At 41.3% G+C, this 17245-nt stretch overlaps 1 protein-coding gene across 2 annotated transcripts in view; it reads left to right on the forward strand.

The window, feature by feature from the left end:
- The window catches only part of LOC111262586 (hemicentin-1), a 32000-nt gene extending 16577 nt beyond the window's left edge, over positions 1-15423 (forward strand). The window contains exons 5-13 of one of the 2 annotated variants that reach the window (XR_002681707.2): positions 395-712; positions 3068-3349; positions 4563-4756; positions 6279-6527; positions 8020-8230; positions 8537-8791; positions 10117-10500; positions 10858-11053; positions 12372-12505. Coding sequence is in view for 1 of the 2 variants with exons in the window: in XM_022836940.2 (XP_022692675.1) it covers positions 395-712; positions 3068-3349; positions 4563-4756; positions 6279-6527; positions 8020-8230; positions 8537-8791; positions 10117-10500; positions 12372-12541; positions 12906-13073 (2231 nt within the window). In the remaining variant the exon portion in view is untranslated. Of the gene's footprint in view, positions 1-394; positions 713-3067; positions 3350-4562; positions 4757-6278; positions 6528-8019; positions 8231-8536; positions 8792-10116; positions 10501-10857; positions 11054-12371; positions 12542-12905 lie in introns of those variants that run through there. The other variant, XM_022836940.2, reaches the window with a different exon arrangement.
- Positions 15424-17245: the final 1822 nt, after the last annotated feature.

Consider the following 17245-nt stretch of genomic DNA (forward strand, 5'->3'; position numbering starts at 1 on the left):
TTGAAACAGGATAATGAAATAAAGGTAACGAATGAATAGAACAAAGCAATACACCAAGAGGAACAGGGCAATTGGGCATCAATAATCTTTTAGGGTAAGGGGCATAGGTATCGGAACACGAACGCAGTTGTCGATGTGACACGGTAACGAAAAGAACGCAATCAACGATACAAATAGCTTCGAGATGTGCGCGTGTCGAACAATGCTAGCCCCCCAACAACTACTGTAACAATATTCAACAATATTACGCCAGTGGACGTTCGCCGCTTCTCCGAGATAAGTCGTTGTACACTATTATATAAAATAATAACGGAACACTGATGTTATGATGAGTGTTGTTATTTTAGGCTAACGGATTGACGCGTACGTTTTTACTTTTTTTAACATCGCTTAGTCACCCCGTTTGTGTGGATCGAGCGGGCTAACAGTGAACCTGTCAAGCAGGGCACGGCTGTCGATATCATCTGCAATTATACGGCAAATCCAACCAATATCTTTGACTACACGTTTGCCAAGGACAACGTTACTATCCACGCCGCTGACGACAAACTTTACGAACTCATCCAGGATCACAGTAACAGCTCAGCTAGCAACAGCCCGATTCTGAGAATCCTTAACGTATCTAAGGACGATCACGGAAACTACACGTGCTCCCTCAAGAACGAGATGGGCTGGGGAAACTCGTCCAATTCGGTTTCTCTTGATGTCATGTGTAAGTCGCAATTTTACCAGAACTCATATAATACAATGAATGAATGAATGGTAATGGAAAAATTAACGGATAAACATCACGGCTCACACTGAGCCGCGTTAAGCTTTGACTAAAGATTAGGAGAAAAGCGTTTGGAACGAAATGTCTGATTGTATAGGAAATGAAAGCAATGATTTTCGGTCGATTGGTTTTAGTTGATTTTCGTTTTTATTGCAACTTAAGCTATCTGCCAGGTAGGAGCGCACAGACTCGCATCAGTTCTAGTTGATCAGGTCTCTAAATTGATTTGCGTTGGTCTCGAACTGTGAATTTGTATGTTTTACTTCCAATTAACTTGGCTTCTTCGTGCGGTTGTTATATGAGGGCTTTATTAATCTGGCCACAAAATTAGGGAACAGCAGCCTTCCTCTGGTTACCGTTTCCATCGTGATGCTTCATTTTGCCTGCGCGGCATTTCCGTTTCTCACTCTTAATGAAGGACCCATAAACTCAAACGTGAAAGCAGTGACTCTCCTGAAAGACTGGCAATTCGGTGGATCCGTCCATCGATTAAAGGACTCACTTTTTCGCTTTCGTAGTGCCCTTTTTCCCAGTTGCGGCCTGTTTCATAACCCTAACCAGCCACCGCCAGCATGTCCAACTTGCAGCCACCGAATAATGACAAAGTAAAGCACGTCACTTTTAGTTTAACAAAAGAAGTTTGAACTGAAAAGAAAGACCCAATTCCCCGCGGCTGTAAGCTCAACTCCACCAAAACTGCCGTCAAAGGGTATCCGACAAGCACCGCTGCAAGTTATGCAAGACTGGTACTGCAGCAGAGATGGTGCTGTTGTTGTTGTTACTAGCGAATCTAGTACCTGCCACCCAAACTCGTGTTTTGAATAAAAAGTCACAAAGAATTGGATGTTGGTATTTTTTTTTAGTTTTCATATATTGTATAGTTTTTATATGTTATAGATAGTGTAGTAGCTAGCATGTCTTTCGCCAGCGCGGAACGTCGAGCTCTTTAGAATTTTTCACGATTTTATCCACTTATTCTGTTCTGCTACTGACGTTGTTACCGTACAGACAGACTATCAGGTGGCTCCAATCAATTTGTGACTAAGTGCTGATGATGAATAAATCGTCTGCTAGAAATAATAGTTAGGTTCACTGTTTTCCCAATTACCTGGACCCGTTAAAACAATTTATGTCCTTATTAGCGTCACGTTGCGAGAACTGTGCCCCTGCCTATTGCTAGCAAGCTATGATGTACTATTTCTCGTTATTGTCGCTCGCTGCAGGAGAAATATTTCGGTCTATTACCAGGTGGACGAAAAACTTCTATTATGGTCGGGACCAAAGGACATCTGAGCTTTTTGAAAAAAGCTTACATATAACTATGCACAATACACTGCTTTGCTTTAGGCCACGAGAGCCCGCTTTCGTAATCATCGACAGCCTCTTAATATATAGGAGTTCCATCGCTTGCTAGTCTTGCCGTAACGCCTAGGTCAATGCGAAATGGGCGCTAGCTCAGCCCACGTCACCGACCCTGTGCCCTTGTAACCAGGGTCGCATGCGACGTCCGCTTTCGCTGCCTACCCTATCGTAGCGGTCGTAAGTCAGTCACTATGACTAACCGCTTTTATGTACAAAGGACTTTCTCTCTAAAGCGAGAGAAATATAAGATAATTATATAATGATTACCTCTAAGTTCTAAAGCTTGAACGAAATGTGCTACGACATTTGTTTTATGTCGAAACAAATATACCCTTATTACTTTATTTAAAAAATTGGGTAATTCATATATTTTTTTAATAATCTTGGAGAAGGGGTACAGATATAAAGTAGTTTCTTACCGCACCTAAAAGAAAGATAAGATAAACAGATTCAAGATCCATTCCATCCAAGCATTGTTCAAGGTTTAAAGTTGGCCCATTAATCATGAGATTCAATAATGTTATAATGGGGGGCATTGACAGTACGAATAAGGGAATTATACCGTAAGCTTTACGGTGCAATCATTCGGAAAGCCGATAACTCAGAGATCAAGGTTCCCCCTTAGAAATCATTGGAAACCTGTCGTCGAAAGGTCATACAGTAAATCATAAAAGAAGTTGTTACTATCAAGGTATAGATGTATTGGTTCAGTGTTCAAATAGTGTTCCTTATGGCGAATGACTTAGCTGGACTAAATTGTTTTTTCTTTTCAAATATTAAGAGTATCGAGAGCATTTCACAAATTGCAATAGTTATCGATACGAAACTTCATTGTATTAGATGGACAACAGACTGCAGCAATATTGTACCGTTGTTGAAATGCATATGTAAATTCTAATATACGTTCATGAATAATGGTAACCTTCGTTTTAGACCCACCATCGGCAAAACTGGAGATGAACCCAATGACGGTGAAAGATATTGACACGATGCCCAAAGACGTTGAGGTACTACTACGTTGCGATGTTGAGGACGGCAATCCCACTTGGACACACCGGACTCGTTGGTACCATAATGGAGTGCTTTTCAATGAAACCTCCGAGTACGAGTTAGGGCTTCCTGGATACCGAGACCAGGCAGGAAACTATTCATGTAGCTTGCTGAATGATGCTGATTATGGAAATCTTTCGTTGCCTGTATACCTCGACGTTGAATGTTGGTATTATGAATTGTGCACAAAAAACACTAATCAGAAGCTTCTAATATTTCAGATGTTTCAAAGTGTCGTTAATTGATTTTATTTAACGTTAAAAAGTTTTTTTTTTTTACGATACAACATTTTGGGTGTACATCATAGCAGCAGTTAGCTGACCGCCAATCGTAACGTACGCACTACGACGAAGCATAGTTCCCTTTATGAGGATTACATAAGAAGTTATACGTTAAGCTGAGAGCTGCACCTTAGAGATTTCAAAAGCTACTTCAGCTCTAATAGAGTAGCGAACACTGCCGTTTTTGGGCAGCGCGGAGATCGACAGTGTCGTAGGGACTACTCCAAATAGTCGACAACCATTTCAGGTAGTGACAATAGTGAACAGCACATTATTCTACTGCATATAAAACAAAAACGTGTAATTTTTTTTTTTTTTTTTAATAATAGATCATTGTGTAAATCTCGTTTAAGGACAACGATTCTTACTGCGGCATTATTTACCATGACGGTCGGTGTTCGATCTTAGCTAATACTCTGATTGCAGAAGCCAATAAATTTACATCTTGTTCTTCGTCTACACTGAACCCGGACATATTATATAATAGGTTTAATAATAATATGATCAGGTTATTTGGTGTCATCTTTATTTTCGACCAATCCAAAGACTGGAATGGGGCACCCGTTTGCGTCACTGGGGCTTTCTCGTCCCCTCGTCAATTTATAACAAAAATTGACAATTTGACTATGACAAAAACAATGAATAGATGCGGGTACGTTCCTGAAAGAGGTCAGATTCAATCACAATGATACTTTTTAGTCGTTCAAAACTGGTTCTGCTAAAAAGTTTTAGTCTATATATAAATATTGAATTCGCATAAGAGTCATAATAACCAGCAGAAAACGATGTTTCGCCTACATCCAGCTGTACTCTATTGAACGATCTAAGCTAACAGTTTCAATTGTATAGCGATAAATTCTTTTGAGTGCACACCCGTCAATGGTAGGTGTACAAAAACGTTTTAGTCAATGCTAATGCTTGATACGCCTGTACGTGTGTGCAGCAAGCTAAACGAAGCCTATAAACACAACTCGATCCGATCCAAATCAGGCGATATTATTGTCGATAAGCGGTAGGAGCAGACGATCCAAATGTCTAAATGTGGCGGACTCAAATAAATAATGATTCAAATTTGCGACCTCGTTTATCTATTAAAGATCCACCTGGCGCTGCGCGTATCGAGATTGCAGAGCTATACGCCGTTAAAAATAAATCAGTCACGTTACTATGTCTTCTGGATGGCGTGGGACACCCAGATGTGCATGCCTATTCGTGGTATGTCAATGACACGTTCCTCGATGAGACGATTGCCAACAACTACACCATCGACAACATCTCTATGGATACCCAGGTTGGTTCATTCTCTTTGCTTGCCAAAACCATCAAAATTGATCAATATACTATAGAGTTTGCCTTTTCCTTAACAGAAAACACAATATAAGTAATTTAGATTTTTCCCACGTCAGGATCTCGCTATAACGAATCGTTTATGTCTAGGAAAAATAAATCCAGATCACACGTTTGATTAGCTATAAATTGCTCCGTATCTAGTATAAAGTCGCCCATTTGACGTGTCAACTTGATTTATTCAAACGCTTGCACGTTGGGAAAACACTGCGCATAGGGATTCGGCAAGAATGCCGTTTTACTGTGGGCTAGAATCGGGTCATCTACCTTTTCTACAAAAGCAAGTGTCCTGTGGCCAAAGTTCACACTCTGCGCACTGCGGAGTAGGCAGCATTTTTTGTGCAAAGGTTTCACAAAACTTAGTTGCCCCTCTGACATAGGCCTGAGTGGCCCACATGGATTCAAAAGCTGAGGACATGTTAGGGAATTCAATCATTTTGATTTTCAACTTGGCCCTATCGTAGGGTGCCATCCGGCTTTTCATCATGGTCTTCTCAGCCGATTTAACAAAACTGTCCCATAATAGCATACGAGAGTTTTCAGGCCATTTACAAGCAACTCGTTTACGGGGCTAAGGTAACCGTGTAGTACGACCATTGGGACAGTCGGTGGGATGTCAGTCGGTGGCTTTTTAGCTTTCTCCTTACAGAGATAATTTGAGACAAAACTTCACGAATTTAACTTAACAATTCGTACTTCTAACGGAACAATGTTATCTACCCTTGCGCAGTTATTGAAGTACAAGTTCCATGAACGTACAACATCTCGCGGGGCCGTTTGATCTTGACATTAATCATACTGAAAGACGTATTATCATTTGCGTACGGTGCGAAATTGGTGCATGGGAAATGGATCGTTCCACATGGAAGCCTCATGCTCCTAATTTAGAAGATGGCGCACAGCATGTTGCCATTGCATCAAAGAACGCGCGGTGCCATGGCCAGTTTCTGATAGAAAAAAAGTTCACAAAATGTATCATCTCAACAGCGATGCTACCTTGTTTGTTCGCGTAAATATGCTATTTTCCCGCCATTGCCAAATCGTGCTGAATAAGACTATTGTCAACAAAGCATTGACTTTGCGGATTAACACATCAAGGAAAAGCTCTAAGTATTATTTTATATAATAAATAATATTTTATTAAATTTGCTTATTAGAATTATTGCAGTTTCGTTAAGCAACAAATGATGGCTCGGCTAATAATTATCATAATAATTAGAATAAATAAAATGGAAATTGATATTTCCAAGATAATGATGAGAGTACCTTAGCATAGTTTCGCTTTATTCCGGCAATTCAGATAAATGACAGTTAGATAGTGCAAAATTCAAGAAAGCTTATGTTATATAATTTGTACTCATCATGTAGCTACTTTCGTTATCGTATGTTTTTTTTTTATGTGTGAGCTTGCTTTTTGTCCCATTAGCCTTATTCTTTGTCCATTAATATATTGCTTTTGTAATTAGCGTCAATATGGATGCGAGGGCAAGAATACTGTAGGCAGCGGCCCTCGGGGCTATATGGATCTGATGCAGTTTGCTCCTCCAGCTATCGTCGAGCCACTTCCACCCGTATTTGGAGCTCTATTCAACGACTCGTCCATTGAGCTACGTTGCCGAATTGAGTGCAGTCCGGAGTGCAGCGTCCAATGGCTCAGAACTCATCCTGATAAGGGGACGTACAATCTTATGTATGATCCGCTCTACACGATAAATGTAAGCAGGCAACGTTTCTTACTTTAACATGTAAAAGAGGATCGAGCTGCGGACATACGCAGCCACCATACCGGCAGCCATTAAACTAGACGCTGGTAGTCTTATTTTTCAATAAGTAAGGGCGCTATAAATAAGGTGTGTAATAAAATTACTAATTTTATCGGATTGAAAAGCCCTAATAATAGTTACACTTTGTTACCCCATAATGGAGAGGCTCAGTCAGGCAGCATACTACAAAGCAGATATGATCTTTGCTGTTTGTACACAAAACAACTAATCGAACTCATTATCTCATCTCATCTCTCTCATGCAGCACACAAATGCCTGAAATCCAAATATTTATAATAATAACAGTCGAGGACTGCAATAGCGCATCCGCCAAAGCTCTTAATTAGGTAATTGTCTAAACGCAGTCGACAAGAGGGCCCCATTTTGCCGATTAAGCGTATCTACATTACTTTGCCTTAATAACTGAAACATATCGTCACACCCGACGTTACGCGTTCGAACGTTATAGGGCCAGGCAACCTGTCGTATGAACTCCCGCGTGTTTTTAAGGCCATAGCTTTGTTCTTTTCTGAGCCTGAAGCGTATTTTTTCGCACAAAATGAATGTATTATTCATCTTGAATCTTGAAGAACAATCATTCCCGTTATCGGGTTTGCTGTTTCTGTAACAGTAGTCACAAATTCAGTTCCATAGGCGTACTCAGGTAATCGATCACTTCTGCTCTACGGTAATAGTGAACCCCGAAAATTCATTATCTGAAAGATAACATGACAGCTTAAAATCACTAGAAGCGTTCTAAAGATGGACGCCAGCGTTTGCTGCTGATCTTTCGCTGTTTTCGTATGGTTGTGTTTAACTGTTGTTGTATAGTTCCATACGCTGAAATCGGACATCACTGGCCGTCACCGATTTCAACGACATATAATATTTTTTCCGTACTTCTAATAGTAAACAGACTACCGGTTGCAGATTAAATCACGCTTCTTTACGTTGCAGTGGATAGCACGGGAGATTATACTTTACAAGCGTTTTTATATAGTTGCAGTGAGGCAAATTGGATGTTTTAGACCGGTTATCGCTGCGTTTGGGCCATGCCCATAATGGCTATCTGAAACAGATTGAGAACTACGGCGCCCTCTAGTGAGCACGGAGCAGTTGAAGACACGCCGGTACCGCATCTATTAAAAAAAATTGCAGAAACTCCTTCTGGAGTCTTCTTCCGCTGGTTTGGCAGATTTCATAATTGACGCTCCGTCGGCGTCAACTGGCGAAGTATCGACGTCGTTAGTCCTATGCAAATAAGTCCCTTGGAGCATGGATAAACTTTCAACAAGTCAACCGCTTACTGAGCAATTTCTCCAGTTCCCGATAAATGCGGGGCAGCAAAAAGGTCACAAACTGTGTGCGATTTTTTCAGCGCTATTTGCCGTTAGTAATATAATAATAATAATAATAAATTCGCTAACGGCTTTTCGCTTCACAGACTATACTGGATCCCGCCAACATAAGCGAAAACTACTTTTCTGGGGTGGTGTCAACGTTGCGCTTCAACCTGCAACTCTTTCCGAACGGTCTCCTTGACCTCAGTAAGGATGGTACTCAAAATAAAGACTTTATCGTACACTACTCCTGTGTAAGCAGCGGTAATTTCGTTGGACAATCGGTTAATTCAACTACAAAGTTTCAGGTTGAATGTAAGTAACACTAACTTTTAAATAAAACGTACGTACGATGATTCAGTTTAAAAATCGGTGTATGGGTACTATGGCTTTTAAAACCTAACGGGTTATCCGACCTCATCGCTGGATGGTTGTAGAAGCAAAGAATTCCGCTATTATATTGTTTATGATTTTGTTCTTTTTAAGCTAACTAAAAAAATAAATTTATGTACATATGCAAATCTATAGGGCAGAACGTGTTTTGCCTAAAGATGTACGATAGACAATCGCTACCTGTATTTCACCTATTATTTATACATGTTATTCCATACATTCAAACAGACGCTCCAAATAACGTTCGCGTCAACCCAGAACGCCAAAATGTTCGCGTCGGAGACCGCCATGAACTGGTTCAGTGTCGAGGCAAGGGCGTTCCTCCGCCTCAGTATCAATGGTTCTTTAATGGAGAGGTTGTGTCGAACAGTTCCCAACTGCCGCCTGAATACGATCTCAAAAAGGATCATCATGGCAATTATACATGTATTGCTTCAAATAAACATGGCCAGGCAACAAAAGTAGCTTACATCAATATTGTCTGTAAGTGTAATTATGCTGACGCGTTTATTGAAAGATAGTAACTCTCTTGTAGAATTAGGTATATATCTTTAGGTATATAACCTGTGTGACCCGGTCAAGCTCTTCCAGCCGGTACACGAAAACGTAATCGAGACGGTCAGGAACAAACACTAGAAGAAAAGTTCAGAAGACTTGAAAAGATTTTAACCCGCCTATTACTACTACCGCCTATTACTGGGGTCGCCTTGACTTTATAGTTCTTAGGACGGATACGAAAGGACTCCGTCCGTTGATGGAAGACAGATATGCCTAGAAAAAAAAGGATAACGTCTATAATATTATATAGGATAGATGACAATCGATCAGATTTAGATTCAGATCTAAATTAGGATAGAATCTAGATTAGAATAGGACACACTGCGATTCATTTAAGTTTAAGCAAAAAGCATCTGAAAAGTATCAGCCAAATACCCCCAGAAACGATATATTCTGCTGTCAAGTCGTCACTAGAGAATGCAAAAAATGCACAGTTTTTCCCCTATAATGCCTAGTCTTTTTTATTGTATTATTTATTATGACATGTTCAGCGTTATTCAAGTTGAATAATGGCTTTCAATAGGATATTCAAACATAATTAGGCCATCAGTTTTGAAACCACCTGGATTCTGATATTGTTGTGCTCTTTTTGTACAGCAAAACTGTTTGTGTCGTGTTTACAGCTGCACAGCCATATGAACCCTTTGTCTATATTCAATGCGAGGAGTGTTACACACTTTAGCGACCTTATTTTATCTCTAATGCTACGGACGGTGTACACTGCGTCACAGGTCAGCGAGGCACTTGTTTTTGTAATGGGCAAACCCATTGAACCCACTGACACCGTTGAAGAATACGGCAGCCACGTACAACCAGTGCGTCAAAGTGACCCAGTTTTTTCTCGAAATTTGCCCAGTCTCCATTATACGTCCAGATCAGATGTTTTTCAACAAGCCAATATAAGTGGTAACAGGGGTTGCTCCTGTCGAATATATAGAGTATGCAAGATCCATACGTAAGAAGCATACTTCACTTCAATATTCGAACATTTCAATACAGTGGACGTTAGACTGAGCAATCGTTCGTTCAAAACTAATCATTGCAAGATTTGAACAATACATTCTTGCATGCGCATAAACTGATGGGTGCCAACATCTTGTACATGTAATAACGAATATCAATAATGCAAGGGAGATAGAATTTTCTACATAGAAAACCTAAGTAAAACATCGCGTTCTTGCCCATTCCCGTATTTGCCCCACGCACATACACACCCATCCGCCTCTTTGTCTTGTCCATATTTCTTGTAGATAAACCGTCGTGCCAAATTCAACCCGAAAGCTCAACGGGCGACGACGACGAGCCGGATCGTCTCGTATGCCGAGTCGATGCTAACCCAGCTAAGTTCTCTGTTAAATGGGATCGCAATAATAAACCCCTCAATGACAAAAACGTCATTATTGAGGGGATGTCGGCGGTGCTTGTTCGGGACCCCGACACGGAACGGTTCCACTTGGGCGAGTATCGTTGTGCGCCAAACAACTCGATCGGCTTCACGGAGTGCGCCTACAATGTTGAGGGCGCGGCCACACTGCCTGCCGGTCTCGTGTGGATCGTTCTTGCTGTCATCATTATCTTATTGCTGCTAACAATTATAGTTTTGTTGATCTGCCTCTTCCGACGGAAGATAAAACGTATGTTGTTAATTATATTTAGCTACTATTGAAACATTTCATTTGTTTGTTTGTTGCTGCAAGTGTTCTGTTCATGTCCGGGTTTCCAATCAACGATAGCTATGCCCTAGCTAACAATTACAGATTGATTTGTGTGTATGATAGGTACGCAGTGACTGTTTCCCGGTTTTGTATAATTGTACATTGTACGTAGAGTTGTTCCTGAGCTAGTTATATTAACCAACACGTCATGCATATCTATATAACGAAGATGACTTGCGTTTTATCATTTAACATTGAGGCATGCGAAAACGTTGCGAAACGTTTTATGATTGTTTTCAAAGCTCGTTTTTGTGTGCTCACTAATTATCTACGTAGAATATGATATCACAATGGTGGTACCTAAGGAGGATTCTGTTCGGAGCTACTCGACTGACAAGTAATGTAACATTCAGTGATCCGGGGTCTCGCCGATCAGCTCTACCACCATAGACGAGCGACGGCCTCAACTCAACTACGGTGTGACGCATTTAGCAAGTGTTGCCAACTCCTACTAAACCCCCTGTCTACCCAGGTACGACCTTTGCCAACTCTATCCAATTAGACGTATCGGTCTCGTTAAATTAGAGCCAGGCGCTACGGGTGGTGGCAGTGAGTCGAAATTGCTATCGAATTTTGTGCAGTAGTCCTGTACGAACAGCTTGAACATTATGTATATAGATATATATATCTATCCCTCTCTTTCTCTATATTATTAAGAGAGAGGGAGATTCCATAAATGTTTTAGGTGCCGATACGGTGATCACTCGGCGACCTCAGACTCCCGAAACCGAAGAGTCACCATAAGCATTTCGATCTTAAAGAAAACACGTTCTATTTAGGAAGGAATCGGGTGTTTCAGTATATGCATCACAAATATACAGTTACTGACTTTATTTGTAGAAGATTGGTTTTATATTTGTCGTAACGATTGGCTGCTGCTGCTGCTGCCAATCATTACGACAAATATAAAACCAGAGAACATTATCCTCAGACATTCTTTCCTACTTTCTATTTTCCTGTTTTTCATTTGTACGGGAAAGCATTCGCCACCACCAGACGGGTCCGGCCTTCATGTAAAAAGGATGGCCCGGTGCCAGCTGGTACATGGACTTCTCCTTTCCATTCTAAACAAACCATTTTAGAAATGCGTATTTTTTTGTTGCCCGATACACAATCTCGAAAAGTGCGAGCACGGTCATCGTTTGGATAGAGGAACCAACTGTGTTGCTGCAACCTTTCTGCAAGAATTCGTTCCCTATCGCGATTTCCGGAAGATATAATTATCTTCGTACAACAACGCATTGAAAGAGCTGGATAAGGATTATAAGATAGTAGAGCTTAAAGATTACGTTCGCGTAATACACGTAATCGTGAGGATGAAGATCTCCGAACTGCACATCAGTTGATGATATTCGATGTTATCTATAAACAACAAAATCAGCAAGATTCTTATTCTGTTTATGCTTGCTGAGATAGTGAACCGTAATGCCGTCCCGCCAAAATGCCGTACTAAGGACCGCGCAAACTTTTTGGGTCTGTAATATTATAGTTTGTCCAGTAAATAGCATGGCCCGCCATACTTATTATTAAATTATCGTACTTATTAACTTATTAATTAATTAATAAGTTGTCTTATTTCTAATGTTACCTAGAAATTGCTGAGATCCGTTAATTTTTTTGCGGTAACTAATTCGACCTTGGCATTGTCTCAGTGCTTATGAGTTCTGCGAGTGATTTGCCTATAAATATGAAATTGGGCTACGTATCTTTGTGTGTTACGGTAAAAGCTTTCTCAAGCAGTTTACTTTGGACGCATCTATTTTGTGTTGTGTATTGATTCTTTCCTGTAGAACCTGACCCATATGATATAAACAGCGGTAGTTATGGAGGTGGGCCTCCCGGCACTTATCAGAACATTACCAAGGACCGTGCCCCACCTCCTTTACCACCCCAAGGCAATCCGAACGCGGTTGCGCCAGCTTACGAAAACATACCCTACAAGCGACCACAACCTAAAAAGGTAGATTTTCAATTGTAATTCAGTTCAAAGATAGAGATTTCGACCTGAAAATGCGATCATCCTTTTTCTTACCGTTGCTCAATATTCCAGTACCTTATCTCCTGTTTGAGGATTATTCCACAATCGAAGGATGACTGTGCTGGATGCCAGTTAATTAGCCGTTACCAATAGAAGCAATAATCTTTCTAAACACTAAACCTGAAAGTTTAACTCGAACGTTTTCATCGATATACGCAACCATTGGAACCTATCGGTACGATGAACGCAATGACCTCATATAATTACATAGCATCTAATGAGTAATTCTACTTATCCATACTTACTAACATACGTTTCGTTTCAACCTGTCCTTATTGGGTTACAGCAAATCGGTGCCGGTGAAGACCTGGTCTATGCCGACCTATACGAAGACATTAAGGCCGGCCGCATACCAGACCCACGAACAACCCAGCCTGACCTACCTCCAAAAAAAGAGCTGGTTTCCACGCCACCGTTGCCCCCAAAAGCGCCCGCAAGAAAATCCAGACAATAAATAGCCGCTTCAAATAAAACTGTTCACAGACAGAATGTAAAAGAACTGTCCATACCTAGAATATCTCGAGAAGTTTTGACACGCGGATACACAGGTGGGGCGATAAATTCGAATAATATAGGGCATAAAAAACGAAATACATGATTCTTTTACCGTTGATTTATTATCAGTGAGCTGCACTGAAGGCACGAATAGTGCCTTAGCTAGTGCTGCATGTCAAGGGGGAGAAGAGACTGCGAAGTGTTGTCTAACGGCGTGGAAAAAATTGTGGGTCACAGGCAAGTTCCCTGTCGCTTTGGCAAGCTTGGCTGCGAGCAACCTTATGTCAGGGAATCGCTCGATGATCGTGTATATAGAAAGGTTATGTCTCGATGTTACTAGATATTGAATAAATGTACGTGAGATTAATATGATACAAAATCTCGCAGTTACTGGCACTGTTAAATTCGTTGCCTAACCCGCTGATTCGTGGGGATAGTAATTGCTGACCCTTCATCTTCACGAGCACAGGAACTCGCTTGAGGGACTTTCTTCGACTCTTCAGTTTGCTCCTAAATTGTTTTAGCCCATTAAATTATAATCTTGTAACACATTAGATCGTCGTAATTTCACATAAACCAAATGATAACGAATAAAGTGAACTAGTTTTCGAACCCCCGCCTTCTTCCCATATGCTGTATTTGCTAAAATTGAATATCTCACTATGAAACCCCCAAATTCATTTGATCGAACCTAACGTATCGTATGCAACAAATGCGGTTATTACTGGCTAGCCTTTAGGAACAGTAGGGGAGGGGTAAAAGTGTCCGAATTGTAAAGGTGTCTCACGTCACCCGTTGGTGCAGCGAGGTAATGGATCGGTGTCTTGGCATTGGCGTTTGATCGCCTGCCGCTAATGTGTGAGGGAAAATGGGGTAGTCAGCCGTTAGAGTCAGTTAGCTCTTTGCGGCCATCTAAACAAACTACGAAAACAACTAGAAAATAGATAAAGTAGCAGCAGGCAGCGTGAGCGTCGTAAGCAACCGCGCCAGTAATAGTTATGATACGATAGCGCGCACAAGACAGGCAGTATGAACCCGCCCCATCGCGCGGACAAAATGTTTGCGCATTTGAGGGCAACGCAGAAAAACCCCTTCTAAAGAACAAACTTTCTCGCCTAGTCTGTCTCCTTATAGAACGGCGAAAGGAACTAATAAATTATTTCCAATATCGTAGCATATTCGTCTTCTTCTGATTCTGCCTGTTGAGTACGAGCTGCATATAACCAGTTCTTTTTACTCTGCGCCCTTAGGACAATAAGGGTTTGAATGTATGTTTTAACAATGACTCCGACGTTCTTGATTTAACTTAGCTTTACAAAAGCCGTTGGCTTAGCTTGACGACAGACGCCGTGGTAAAAATGACATCAAAAGGAAAAAACACTTCGGTGTGAACTTTTAAGTAGTAAATCTTTTTCAAACTAATAAGTTAGCGGAATAACCGCAAGGAAGTAATGTGTTGAAATGCTACAGTGAAGGCCTAGCTGCAATAGGACAAGTATGCCGTTCACAAAATCACCACTTCGTAATATTGGAATAGAGTATTGAATCACAATAACGGAACAATTGATATATTAGCGCTACTGAAATCGTGTGACTATCTCTTCCCTATAGGAGGGGACGCTCTCATTTTCTGGCCCAACTCCAACCTACTATGACTGTCTTAGTTAACCGCACGGCTGTTGTTGTTGTTGTTTATATTGTCGTATTCCTGAAAACGAAGCCTTGATAGCGTATTATTCAATAGAACGTGTTACATAGTGCGTCTGAAGGAAGAAGGCAGGTTTTCAATTGAGCTACCGTAATAGAGCGAAACTATGATACTCATATCAACTCCATGTCCTCGGTTTCAACTTGAATAACGTACTTTAAAAGGCCAGTCACGGCAGCTGTCTGTCTGGCACATGATAGTATAGACCCATCTGTCACTGACGGAGATACCCTCTCGCTAAAGTAAGAACAGAAACTAGATATTTATTAGAATCCTCGATTCAAGGCCTTTATTGTGTCCAAGAAACAGTGACTAGGACATATGTATGCCCAATACACGCGAGTGCCTAGCACGCTGTGTAATTTATTTCTGACTAAGATACATCAGATGAAGAACGCCGAATGGGTTGAGGGCAGCGGTGGCTTGCTGGCTTTCTCGGTATGACGAAGTGTGTTCCTTATCTGTATGCGTCCGTAGATGTTTCAACAGCAAAAGCATTGTGAACTATCTGGAAATCTAGAAATTGTCTGATAGCTGCTGATTGTATCGTTAGACATCAGAAATAAACAAATGTAATAGTCAATGCAGTGTCGGTCTACAACGGCTATGTTCGGTGTGAGCAATAGGAATTATTATTATTACCAAATTGAAAAATCAGCACAAACGCACACACAGAATATATGATATTGTTTCAATTTGTTGAGGCGCGCGTCACAGCTTTCTTCTCTACCGGATAAAGTATTGGTGTACCCTAAGCGACTGTATGGGCCTTCGTGCTTGCGACAATAAGCATTTGTAGATGTTAGCTCACGTGCCTTGTAACTTCGAAGTTAAGTTTATTAGGTAACAACGACGCGTTTGCAGGTGTTCCATCGCACAGAGTCGTCGTTCGCGTGGTTGAGACCCGTGCCTGCGGCGTTGCGGTTCAAGCATTGATGTTATTCAACTTTTTTTTACAACCAATGCGGCTATTCCAGGTGTATTTGTCATTACGAAACCCGCGGATGGCTGTGTTAGGCGTGGTACTTTCTAGGACTTCCGTAAAGATCAAGTTTGCCATTCGAACGACGCCAAAATATGTGATACCTCACTGCAGACGATGCGCGGAATTAAAGCCCTCTCGTTTGCGACACAAGAAGCCTATGCCTATTGAATCGTCACTGCTTAAGGCTTACGAAGGTCAAGCGGACAATTGCAGCAAGGAAATTAGTACTCTAAGCGCATAAATATATCGTACCGCATATCCTAGCCGTTAATAGTAAGGGTAACACAGTTACGTTTTCCGGTCATGCCTATTACAATAGTAAACATTATAGCTTGTCTACGTGGATAATATTCGAATTGTTTGATCTTGTTCGATCCCTCAAACAACGGTGAAGTTTGAGGCCTATTTGCATTCATATGTTGCTCACGCGAAAATCGAATATGCTTTAGAAGGAAGCACAATTCCCTGGACGTGAGTCGAACGGCTCGACCCACGATTAAATGCAGTCCGCCTGGGTACCATTCGGGGTCGAGCTTCCAATTACATGATGTTCCATAAGATAATTTTTAAGAAAATTCCTTAAGAAAATTAAGTAAAGCTCTAATTCAACATCGTGGTAAATCCGTTTAGGTCAGATCGCGACATCTATAGAGTCGCATAGTGTTGGCCCGTAGAATGGTAGATACTTTGTCTACAATTTAGAACTAGGTGCATAAGTAATCTGTATTGTAAGAGTTTGCCTTGAAGCCAAAATATGGCTGTTACTGTTTTTTTTTTTTTTTTTTTGTATTTTTAGTATCGTTGCTCGAATACATGTATTTGAAGCTCTTCCCACTGTATTAAGGCAATAATCGTATTAATTGTAGATAGATAGCCTAACTATAATTTTATACTATATTATGATGAAGCCCATGTAAGTAGCAAAATGTACGCCATTTTCGTTCGGGTTATTTCGACAACAGCAAACGAAAAATAGAGCTGCTATTGTATAGAATGACATTAGACGGGAGTTGCGACGCACGAATGGTTGTTGAACGCCCCACCGCCCCCTGTCACCCCAACCTTGTCATGAGCCGCCCTTGGCAGCGTGCCATTCCTTTAGGGTCACCCCGAACAAGCTGCGGACCGAACGAACGAGTGCCGGAACTCCAAATCGCGTGGGTTTCTATGACAGAGGCGCTGTGCGACAGCGAATATAATTGCGTAGCTCAATAGGGCTGCCATGTCGTCCTGCAACATATTGCCTATTGGGCATTTCGACTCCGCTTTCGTGCCTTCGTTGATACGCCATGCCTTCACGATCCGCTTGTGCAGGCCGAAGCCGCACAACGTGCGGTAGACCTTATGGCAAAATAGGCTCCCTTTCAGTTTGCAGTCCGAGAGCCTTGGGGGGCGAGCGGACCGAGGAGGTCACAAGGTCGCAAGCGGTGTCATCATG

Source organism: Varroa jacobsoni, unplaced genomic scaffold, assembly GCF_002532875.2.
Source record: "Varroa jacobsoni isolate VJ856 unplaced genomic scaffold, vjacob_1.0 scaffold_677, whole genome shotgun sequence".
Taxonomy (NCBI): Eukaryota; Metazoa; Arthropoda; class Arachnida; order Mesostigmata; family Varroidae; genus Varroa; species Varroa jacobsoni.